General features: G+C 41.3%; 1 protein-coding gene across 1 annotated transcript; it reads left to right on the top strand.

The window, feature by feature from the left end:
- The first annotated feature begins 7,209 nt into the window (after positions 1-7,209).
- On the top strand, positions 7,210-11,788 carry prss56 (serine protease 56). The gene is made up of 13 exons (XM_072362970.1): positions 7,210-7,216; positions 7,280-7,534; positions 7,665-7,857; positions 7,983-8,091; positions 8,231-8,387; positions 8,561-8,703; positions 8,899-9,058; positions 9,215-9,403; positions 9,526-9,717; positions 9,879-10,081; positions 10,371-10,941; positions 11,065-11,171; positions 11,252-11,788. The coding sequence occupies exons 1-13, from the start codon at positions 7,210-7,212 to the stop codon at positions 11,423-11,425; spliced, it is 2,460 nt and encodes an 819-aa protein (XP_072219071.1). The 3' UTR covers positions 11,426-11,788.
- Positions 11,789-12,451: the final 663 nt, after the last annotated feature.

A 12,451-nucleotide genomic window follows, 5' to 3' on the forward strand; every position in this document is an offset into this window, starting at 1 on the left:
TATGTATATATATATATATATATATATATATATATTCTTTTCCTGTATATTTAAATGATAAGACCCTTTTCAAAAACCCTAAACCTTTACTGCTTAATTCTACCAATACACTGAAACTGGTTATAAATAGTCCAGTTATAGGGATACCACACAAACAATGTTAAAGAGTGAATTGTGATAATAAGTCATGCCAAACTGTGAAAGGACTCAATTAACACCTTTGTGCTTTTTGATAGTTGTTCAGCCTGTTTAAAAGAAAAACACATGCGTGTAATTTGCTTTTGCAGTCATTAAAAAGTGCATAAATTGTTATTTTTAGATATTCACTTTTTTTTTCACCATAACTGTGATGATTTTTATTTGCAATCTAGCGGACTTGCTAATTGAAGAAAGTTAGCTTTGATGCATTAATGTAACAGTTTCCATTTTTCAGACCTTTTTCTTGCCAACATACCTTTCTATGTTAGCCTTAGCTATCAAATGGATGCTACAAAATATTGTAGCCATTGGAGAGAAAACTGTACAGATGCAGTTAACAAGAAGTTAAGGCTACAGCCACTTAAAAACTGATATTCAAAGTTAAAAGACCGAGTAAAACAATGTCCCGGTTGGCAATTAGCAATGAAAACATAGCTACTTCATTTTTAAGCAAAAGCAGTTTAAAGTTCATTGCGCTCTTGTGGGTGTAAGCAGTACAAGTTGTTAAAGGATGTAGATCTCCTGTGCCACAAGAACACAAATCATAGAAATATTGATTGAATGAAGGGTTAGGATTCTTCAAATGCTTTTCTATCACATCAGAATCATGCAGTTTGTCTTGTTACCTTTACACTGATTGTAAGGTTGCTGCAGTTTTAAAATATGTTGTTAATATGTTAATCACAGTTGCCATGGAAAAGAGGAGGATTTTCTCTTAGGATTCTACAGGAACGACTTAAACAACATGACTTAACGCAAGTTACTCAAAACTGTAGAATACAGTATGCTGCATTCTCACCACAAGACAAATCCTTACCAGAATCGACAACAGGTCTATTAAATAAAATGTAATCAGCGGGCACTAGATGTCAGTCTTTGCAAATCAGTAGCTTATCCCTGCTGTGGTGGATTCTGTTTGTGTGTTCTGTCTCCCTTGTCAGAATATCAGAAGATAATCTTTTCTCTAGTACAAATCCCTTTATAATCACCCATTATGGACCTGAATTCATTCTTTTTTTTCTTTCTTTCTTTTGACTTTTCAACTTAGAACACTTTTAATTGTTGAATTGGGTGTCAGGAGAGAATTCGAAAAAAAAAAGAAAGAGAGAAAAATTAAAACATGTTTTTTATTTTGTTAATACCGGTCAATTTTTACATGGAATAAGTATATATTTTTTAATACAAGGTTACGTGTTTCCTCAGTTTATCTTGTACTCGGTACATCCGATGAGGACATAGAGATGTTTTGGAGTGTTTTGGAGTTTGTTGAAGGGGGTGGATGAATCTATATAAGAGCAGGATAAAGAACAGCAACACCTGAGAAATCACCGGCTCACAATAGTGAGCATTTCCTCTTTTGTTGTTAGTTCATAGTTAGTACTTATTCATCATATATCATTGTGAAATGTAATCTATTTACAAAGCAACACACAAATAAGTGACTGTTTCTGTTCACTGTTCCTATTGCAAAAAGCATTTTGGTCTTTTTCCAGGTGATAGCTAGAGTAAAAAAAAAAAGAATAAGCTTAAAAGCCTCAAAGCACATTGAGAAAGGCTGCGCCTCTCCCTTTTATAACAGGTACGTCCACGAGATGCTGAGTAGTTTCATTGCATCTGCACTCCAAGCTGAAAAACGTAATGGACAGATGGGGTCATGGCCCATGAGGGAATAGAGTGCAGGTTCTTGCTCCTGATCCTGCTCCTCCTGAACTTGTTTGCATGCACAAAGATGCAGCTATCTGTTTCTACTTGCTAAAGTTAGGCCAAAGCACCAGATGACCTTGTGCTTTTAAGATCTCAACATCAGTCCAACAGTTATAACTCTCCTGCAAAATGGAGGTCTCACGTTACTTTCTTGTTTACCTGCTGCTCTTTAGCAAATTTAAGCATCTTTTTTTCAGGTGAAACTAGTATGTTGTAAGACCAGATCAAGGGCCTGTGTTGTGTAACTACAAGCAGAAAGAGCGGTTCTTAGCAGTGTTTCCACATGAACATAATCAACCGCGCTGTCATTCTCACTCCATTATGTAAATTGGATGTTTCATTATTCAACAGTTGGTGTTTAACGTGCATTTAATGGCAGTTAATGTGACTGTTGGGGTCATAAGAGATCTAATTAACAACATGTCTAACAATGACCTATTACAGGCCTGTTCAGATGAGCTGCTTCTGCTTGACTATTGTCAGGGGGTTCAAGTGTCTGTCTGTCTGTGCTGAAATGTTGGGAACCTCTTCTCTGTTGTGTAGCCCACTGACCTAGATTTCAATTGTTTTCTCCCTGAGACAATAGGCGAAATGGTTTCATGACTGAACACAATACCTGGGTGTTATTCAACACAATTGTTGTGAAGCTTTTTATTGTAGGATGAGTTTATGCTGTGCATTGTGTTTTTTCTACACCTTTTTTTTTTTTTTAAATGTAACCTGCTCAGGCAGCCAGCTATTGATGAATTAGTGCAAAGTATATAATTTGCATCCGAGTCATGAACTTCTCCAGAGCAGGTGGTCTTTTCAAAATATTCTTAAACTTTAAAGTAAAGTAGTAGTACTTGCATGGTTGTCAATTGTTAGATTTCTAAGTAATTTGCGTTTTCTGAAGTATCTAAAGATGCTAAATTACATGTCTTAGTTATTTTTTTCACCAGAGTGTACAGTTGAATAGCTTCAGAACTGACTGAATGCATATATAGTATGGTGCGTATGACCAGTAATGACACCACTAGATAAACATCACAGTTGTAGACACTGAGACAGGCTGGAAGTGAGAGAGTGAAGAAAAAAAAATGGTGCTCCAAGCTTGATGGATAGATGAACGAAGAGTGAGCAGAAGGCAAATTAATCAAAGGACATCAAAGGCAAATGGATGGAGAGAAGGATGGAATGAAAAAGTGCCGCCCGTTTGTCCCAGGCTGTTCCCGCTCCGCTCTGCCTGAGCCTGCCCTCAGATCTCTGAGCTATTGTGCCACATGGGTGCATGAAGGGGGTTGAGGCACAGCAAAACATACGCACACTGAGCACAGAGCTTGAAATGAAGAACTTTCATTTTAAGTTTTCAGTTTGCTCATCTTAACTCCTCTAACTCAACTCTTCATTCTGTCTAGAGCTTTCTTCCCCATCCTTGCAGATATGCCATTAAACCGTCCAAATTTACCAAAGCTGGCTCCACAGCCTTTGACTGAAACACAAACACACAGTCGCACACTAACAACTGCCATATGTTGTCAGTATGAACTCTACTGTCAGAGCTGACTTGTGGCAGCAGTGGACGGCTGTCTTTGATGATGCCCTGCTTGATTCAGCCACCGCTCTTTATATTGTTCAGCCAGTCAGCTGGTTCAAAGCTGACTCCAATTTGTTCTTCTCTTGTAGACAGACTTCTTACTGTCTCTATCCAGACTGCGACCATTTTGAAGCCTGCGAATGTCCTGACCATCTTGTTTTTACTAGTTTTATACAGTGGATCGCTTGCTGCAGTTTTACCATTGATAGCATTGTAACATGATATGATAGTGGCATGCATTTTTCAGATTAATAGTTAGAATGATACCTAGCTGTTAAAAACGCACAATGATTGAATGCAGACAAACACTCATGTTTCAGTTGGCCAAAAGCTTTGAAATGTCTGTTTACTTTGTGTCCTCTTAATTTGCACTATTATACACACACTTTTACAATTAGTGAAATCAGTTAGATGAGGACATGGCTTAATCATTATGCATTACATGTTTAATATTTTTACAGAGGTGGATGTAGCTCACACAATCTTAATATTGCTCATCCTTGAGGCTTATGGGTCTGTCTTTATTTGTCATCAAAACATAATCAACACCATTTTTCAAAGCTTTCCAGGCACGATCATTTAAAAAGAAGAGGCTGCTTTTCCAATCATGACTAAAATACATGTTGTGTTGCGACAAATTTCCTGTTGAGACTTTAAGAACAGGATCGATACTGGAGGCTGTTATGTACTTTTCTGATTTACCGTTTTGATGAGGCAGAGATAAAAATGTTAATGTGATAAAGAGAAGAAGACTTGCTGTAAATCTCGTGGTAGCTCAGCTTGGCTTTATGCTTGTGTAGCTTTTACTGATTGAATTTGTCAATGTCTGGAGCGGTGATCAGATAAGTGTCAGATGTAATGAATGAAACATATAGGAAGGTGATTTGTCAGGCTTGTTCTGTGGCATTTTCCTCTATGCATTATCAATTTTGCATGATGCATTATCATTATCAAACTTTTTGTCAGTTTTGCTTTAGAGGGTCAGGTTGAAGGAAACAAAAAAAAGTTGGAAGAATGCTGAAGACAATATATAGAGCTATATATTATATGTCATATGTTCAGTAAATGCTTTTATGCTTTTTTTAATTTAAAATCCTCCATGTTCATAAGCAGTGTATTACCGTATCTTTATGTAACAAAAGCAGAGTTCAGCAGAGAAAGACAAAAGTGATGTGAACTGACAATATTTTAATGGGAGGGATAAAAGACTGTAAGTGATCAATGGAGGCGGCAGCCAAGTGATGCCCGGGGGATGGCTTTGATGTGGGCATCCTCAGAGGGATGCCAGGAACAATGCCCTCTTTGAGGGGCACGAATGGCAGACACTTCCCCCTCACTCCTGCTCTCTCACACTCAGCCTCCCTGTGTGTCCCACTCACACCGCAACTCTTCGGTTCAGACAGTGATTGACATCCTTCTCACACCATATTCCTCTACTCTCGGGCCAGATCAGCGAATAGTCTTATCTGAATAACTTTCTCCCTCTTCCTCTCACAGTAATTAATTCAAACAACACCCCTTTCCCTGTCGCCCAGCCCATCACTCTGCTTACCCCTTCTCCCCCTCCCTTTCCGAATCTCGCTTTCTCCCTCCCTCTGTCTCCTTTCATAGAACCAAACCTCTTTGTGATGTCCAGCCTTGGCAAGTTGCGCCCGATTTGCTGTCACAGTCTTAATGAATTCATCTGTTTGTGTATTGGCCAAGGGAGCATTTCTCCCTCCCTTCCCTATCCTCATCCCCCTCCCTCATATTGGTGTTCCCTTGGGGACTCTATATATACCAGGGACCACTCCAGGCATCTATTGTTCCTCTAAGTAAACTTACAAACAGATGCCCTGCACCGCAGTCTGGGAGAGAGCCCAGAGAGTCAGGAGGAGAGAGACAGTCAGTAATTATTGCGTAGAGCCGCTGACAACAACAACGTGGAAACTCTGCAGACTACCCTTATCTCCAGCACCTCTACATCCTTTTCAGTCACCCTGTGGGGCTCCCTCTGTCTGTTTACTGTCACTGTGGAGTGGAGGTCTGATGTTCTGACACCATGCTGCTGCTGCTGATATCACTTTTGCTTACGGGGTTGGACTGTTTGCTGGGTGCCCCAGCAGGTAGGGAGGTCTACAGGATGCCCCAAAGTGCACTCAAAGGTATTTTTCTCTAAACCTTTTCTAGCTGTTTGGGAAGTAGTTGCCATAGTAACCGTCACTGACTATATATGGAAAATTTGATCTCAGCAAGGTGGGTTTATTCAAACGAAGATAACTTTCTTTTTTTTTTAATTCTTATTGAAAGATTATCAAAATATATTATTGCATTTGAGTTATAAGCCTTCAAATAAACAATGATGATTCTGTAATGTTTTAATGATGCTGACATCTCTTCATACATTGGTTTTGGGAAAATTATTTTTTCCCATAATTAGTAAGTAATAAATACCTTTTTTGCACCCAGTGTTGTCTTGGTATGTCAAGCACAAATATGTGGTTATTTTGGCTCACTTGCTAAATATGAATTGGATTAAACAGCATAATCACGATCCTATACGCAGAATTGATCAGAGCTAAGAAAAAAGGGTGGGTTTAGTTTTTGGTCTTTTTTCCCCTAATTTTAGGTCTCAGGTTTGAAAACCCCTGCGGCTGAAATAACTCATCAAAAGCTGTTCAGGGCCTTCTCTGGTTGTGGTGCTGATTACAGCTGAGCCTTCAAACAAGGCCAGTAATGGCACTGTTGAGTGTTCAGTACTAGGGACTGGCAGCCGGTGCCCTGAGGGAGCTGGTCCCTCTGCCCACCAGCCTCTGCCCGCTCAGCCCTGGCCTTCTAATTAAGTCTTCAATCAGTATTCTTGTTGTTAGTGACCTATCCTGTGATGTGGTGCAGCACAGAGGGGGGGCTGCAGGGTTGGCGGCCCGATTGAAGTGTGTCTGTAGAAGCCACAACAGTGCGCTGAGCGTGAGCTAGCTTCCCTAAAATGCTGCCAATGAGCTCAAAGAGCAGCATGAGAAAAGGGGGCTACTCACACACATACCAGAAAGTTGCAGCAATTCATGCTAATGCCCACATCCACACATAATGTTCCCACAGCAAATAACAGTCTTCCATGTGACGACCTAGATGTCCTTTCTTTAATTTTGCTGCCAAAGTCCTGTCCAAACTCGGTAGTTTTGTCAGAATTCAGCAGATCTGCAAATTTATCTTTGGATGTTTTTTTTTTAATCAAAAATCTGTTACCCTGATAATTGTATTACACTGCAAGATGACTCGGCTCTCAATTTTTGACACCAATACCAATTTGAAAAAAATAAACATTTCACTTTGACAAACTGTGTAACAGAGAGAAAATCCACATGTTGTCTTTGACATTTATCTATTGTAATTACTGCATATCTGCTAACTGATATAGAAAACTTGTCAGTAAAATATGCTGATGTTTATCTGTGTATTTCTGTCGCTGCATTCTCTCTGATCTCTAATATGCCACTAATAGAATTCAAAGTCCTAAAACACATTTCTTTTCTTCTTGGTCCATCTTGCAGCTCTGTCTGATCGTGGCACAGTTGTTCTAGAAGCAGCCATGGCTAGTGCCCTTTCCACCCTTGAGCGTGCGTCATCCGAGAGAAGTCAGGCCGAGGCAAACTGTCAAGGTTGTGTTCCCTGCCTGTTTCAGAACTGTGGACAGCTGTTCGGGTCTTGCTGTAAGAATGACGTTGCCCTTTTTTTTTTATCTTCCTTTTATCATGTTATGTTACTACAAAATGCCTTCTTACTAAATTCATGACACCAAAATCTCCCTCTCCTGTCCCACAGCATCACCTTCTAGTGCCTTATCACAGCCCAGCTGTGATGTAATCAGTAAGGCTCAGAAGCTTCAAGTTGAGGCAGAACGGAGCTGGGCTCTGAGTCAGGCGTGTGCATACTATCAGCATCGCTGCCCACCTGGGGAATTAGACAGTGAAAGCTGCATCAGGATCATGGGCGAGAGTTGCAGCGCCCGTGTCCTTCAGTGCAGCCTGCTGAACACGATGCAGAACCTGGAGCCTGTTATGCAGACACACGCACAGGGTGAGGGGCACACACCTTCCATCATGCTGACACATACAAACAGATTATCCTGATGCACAGGGTTGATTTGCACAACTCTGATTTTCTGTGCATGTTGACTAATTTGACCATCAGTGTCTCTCTATCCCAGCAGCAGTGTGCGGTCAGAGGTCATCCACAGTGCAAAACATCACACAGCCCCGCTCCAGGATTGTCGGTGGCTCCCCCGCGCCGCCTGGCAGCTGGCCCTGGCTCGTCAACCTTCAAGTAGATGGCGGGCTGATGTGCGGAGGGGTTCTAGTGGACAGCTCATGGGTGGTCACTGCTGCACATTGTTTTGCTGGGTAAGTGCACCTGTGTCACTAAGAGAATAGGCCGTTATCAAGTAATAGTAAGAAAGTGTTTTAATTGCAAATGATTATATTTTTATTCTATCTTCACCATTTCACTCCTTCTACTTTCTCTGTAGCAGCCGCAGTGAGAGTCACTGGACTGCTGTAGTGGGTGAGTTTGACATCACCAAGACTGACCCCGATGAGCAGGCTGTCAAAGTGAACCGCATCATTCCCCATCCTAAGGTAGAAAATATATAAACATATGAGAACAGTATCTTATTATCTCATACATTTCAGCTTGGATTGAATTAATTTGGCTTTCATTTAAGTGTCCCAGTTCAGTTTTTAAGTCAGTAAATTTAACCGTCTCCTTTTCCTGCAGTTCAACCCAAAGACATTTAACAACGATATAGCGCTGGTGGAGCTGACATCCCCGGTGGTCCTGTCAGAGCACGTCACCCCAGTGTGCCTCCCTTCTAGCATTGAGCTTCCCACCGGCAGCCCGTGTCTGGTAGCAGGCTGGGGGTCTCTTTATGAGGGTGAGTGGGGGGGATGTCAAGTACCTTCCCCGGGTCACAGCTGTTAATAGTTTAGTACTCTTAAAAAAACAAAAAAGAACCTGCTGATGATAATTAGTCTCTATACCATGGTATTGATTTCTGAATGCTGCAACCTGTGAAAATTCAACACGTTTTTGGATTTTTCTCTACAGATGGCCCATCTGCTGACGTAGTGATGGAGGCCAAGGTGCCCCTGCTTCCTCAAAGCACCTGTAAGAGTGCTCTTGGGAAAGAACTGGTCACCAACACCATGCTTTGTGCTGGCTATCTGTCTGGAGGAATTGACTCCTGTCAGGTAGGCAAACCACCATTATTTTCAAGGGATGTTGTCCTTGGTTTCAGATCTCTCAAGTTCTATTTGGGAACTGTGTCTCACTTAGGTTTAATTAATGGTAAAAGTTCCAAGACTCCCCCAGAATCTTAAAGAAATAAACCATTTCATAGAGAGACACGCTTTTCAAGCCTTTGGACAATTTTGTGTCATCTTCAGGGAGATTCTGGAGGCCCGCTGATCTACCAGGACCGAATTTCAGGTCGCTTTCAGCTCTATGGCATCACTTCTTGGGGAGATGGCTGTGGGGAGAAAGGCAAGCCTGGAGTATACACACGGGTGTCTGCGTTCTCTGATTGGATTCAGGCTGAAATACAGAGTGAGTTTCAAGCAATAATGACACAGCACACAAAGTTAGATATTTTGGATATTTTTTTACTATAATAATACCTGTTATATAGTATAATAATACTTTATTTAATTATTTAATTATTAATTAAAATGTAATTACCTGTATGATTTCTCTCTTCTTTAGAGGCATTTGGGAGCAGGGAGCCAACATGTCCAGAGCTTTTAAAGACAACTGAAATGACAGAAGAGGAACAGAGGTCGGAGTTTAGTTCTTTGTGTCGCTTCTATACCCTGACCTGTCCTTCTGGTCAGTCTGCCAGCGCCTGTAGTCAAATGGCCGAGGACAAATGCCTCATCCGCTTCAAGAAATGTCGTAAGTTCTTTTATTCAAAAGCTTCTCTTATTAGACTTTGACTGAACTTTAAAGATATTTCTTGATTTGGGGGTTGTTTGCTGTAGAGGTTTCTGAACTTTTGTCCACTCTCTGTCACCTAGAGTTGCGCTCATTCCTGCAGACCCTGTTGGACTTGCTCCAGAGGGCTGAGGACTACATTAGGGACAAAGTGGACTTGACTTTTTTCACCCAGACTCTGCCTCAGCTTGTAGAGCACATCTACAGCACAGCTTTCTCTCAGACGAGAGAGAGGAGAGACCTAAGCCTGAACCATGGTCTCACACAGATTAAAGGTACAGGACTGGCTGATTATGTGATTGCATCGTTGCATGTTTGGCAAGAATCCTTAAGCACATCCAGTTATCCACATCCTGTGGTGTTGAACGGCACAGCATTATGATGCTGAGCGGGGGTATACCATGCGGGTTTGAAACAGGTATTTAATTTCTTGCAGAACAGCTAGGTGGAGCTGTGAGGCCAGCAGAGCAGAGTCCTTCTCACCCTTCCCCAGCTTTATTCAGAGATGTTGGACCTTCGGTGGATGACTGGGAGAAATACCTGAGAAACATGGCAGATGATATGGATAAACAACACACTGATGCAGTCACAAACGTCTCATCTTCAGCAAAAAGACACGAGGATAGCCTTTTTTCTCAGGTATTATTAACAAACAAAGTGATGCTGCATCTTTTTTTGATCAGGATGCGATTCTCTGCACATTTACTTGACTAGCAAAAACAACTGAATCTGTCTTTGGTTCAATGTTACAAATAATTTGAAGGTTTTCAAGACAATTTGCTTTTGAGAATGGGAAATAAATGCACACATACTAAAGCACAAAAAAACTATAGACGTTGTAACGCAGTCTTCGTTCCTTTTTGTTTTCACACGGATTTATTACAGCCTAAGCTTAACATCAATGTGTATTTTTACATGTCATTTACAGCCACGGGATTCCGTGGTGCAACAGCTGGAAGGACAATATCAGTCTGTTATTTCAGCTCTTCGCTCTAAACTGGGCTCCAGAGCTGCTCCTCCCCTCTTGCACTTGGACCCGGTCTACCTCCAGGAGGGCTCTACCAACAATCTGCCTGTTTTTACCTCTTCTACTGGAGCGCCTGTCCTCACCAATCCATCCCCCCATTCCCAGGAATCCCAGGAGCCTTGGTCGCTTCTGACAGCCTTGATGGATGAAATTCAAAAACTAAGTACACAAGATGAGACTGCAGCAGAAGACGCATCTCCGATTGAATCCTCAGCCAGTAAAAATGCTTCTCCTGATGGAGACTGGAGCGTCACATCAGAGGATTTTACATTTGTTGAGAATGAAGATGGAGTAGAAATCAAAACTTCAGCCTTACCGCTCTCAGAACAGTCAACTGCTGATGTACAGCAAGTCATTGAGAGCGCTCACACAAAAACATCTGACCTCAGACATGCTGTTAAACCTTCAAGTCTTCACAGAAAATACAGGAGTCTTCTTCGCAAGAGGCAGATAGCTGGTGCCAGTGGGAAAGGTATGTCATACCATGCTCTGACAAATGTTTTATTGAACATCTTTACTATGTAAATATATTATTGGTGGATATTTTTTCCAAATTGTCTAAACTAAAATGTTTTGTTGTGTATGTGTGTTATAGTTTGTCCCGGGCTGAGAGAGTCTTCTCAGCAAGTCAGCCTAATCAGAGACTCCTACAGTTGGGTCTTAAACATCCCAAACAAAAATTTGCACATGAATTTCCAAGAGGTAAATGCCTGACAATAAGGAAGTCAATGTGCTTTCTTAGCTCTGATTTGCCCCTCTAACTGGGTCTCTCTTTTCTTCAGGTGTTAGTTGATTTGAGCTCAAAGAATGATCGAGGACTTTACCAGGCGCGGATCAGAGCTGTGGTGGGAGGACGACCCTCGACCTTCTACAGTCTTGTTGGCCTGGAGAACGAATCATTCTACCGCAGTTTGCCAAGGATTATTGCTTTGGCACTGGAGGTTCTCAAGACTTAGCTTACGACTGAAAGTCGACTGAAAGAATAAGAGACAATGAGTGGTGTGTGGAACTAAAAACTCTGTCCTGAGAGAGAGATGCACATCAAGCAGACACTTGTACAAACTTTTCTTCCTCTGCTGTCTCCAGAGAAAAGCATTATTTCTGACCCTGCTGAGAGCTAGACTGTGACTCTTAATGCAAACCTGAATGTATCAGTCACATAATTGGCCACCAGCCACGCCGCATGATTTTTATATGTGGCTTTGTCTAACTTATGAATCTGTACAAAATGATAAGTTATTCATATTGTCTTCCACAAAGGTTGAGCCTCTTGTGAAGCACACAGACTGCATATATATCATTCATGTTATCTTTATTCTTGGAATATTTATTTGTATAGAAAAGGTCTTTGTATTTTTGTAATAAAAAAAAAATGTATCAACATATGAATAAATTGCTATGAAGGCTCTGGCATGTTGGGTTAATTTAATTCATTCTTCTCAGATTGAACTTTCAATATTAGATATTTCGTTTAAGCTCATAGCAATGCTGCTCATAACCTGTGCTGCAGTTCTCTCAGCACACAGGCATAATTTCACAAGAACAATTTTCTGACTGTTCCATCTTTGTGACCCCACACTAACCTCAATCATTACACCCTATAAGGGTATAAGCCCTTAACCATCAACATTACAGCTGCTGCCCAGTGATGACAACTGGAACCCTTCTATTTTCTTTCCTTATTTCCTGGCTGGGTGGCAGAACTACTCTGACCTTTACTGTCTCTCATTGTGTGGATTGCTGTGTGTTGCTTTTTTCCAGTTTCTTTTTGTTGACCAGGTCTCAGCCCCTGTCTGAGTGATGATTGGCTGCATAGACCAAATTAGCTTCCCTCTACATCTTTCTGCCCAGCCCAAGTCCGATAAGAGGGATATTCAGGGATTACGCAGACGCATGCCTCTGTTGCAACTCATCAACTCCTTCTTCAGCCTGGTGTGTTTGTGTGAGTGAGTGGGAAGTGTGCCTTATTATGGCAAGTATTT

Source organism: Leuresthes tenuis, unplaced genomic scaffold (genome assembly GCF_036924035.1).
Source record: "Leuresthes tenuis unplaced genomic scaffold, fLeuTen1.0.hap1 SCAF_14, whole genome shotgun sequence".
Classification (NCBI taxonomy): Eukaryota; Metazoa; Chordata; class Actinopteri; order Atheriniformes; family Atherinopsidae; genus Leuresthes; species Leuresthes tenuis.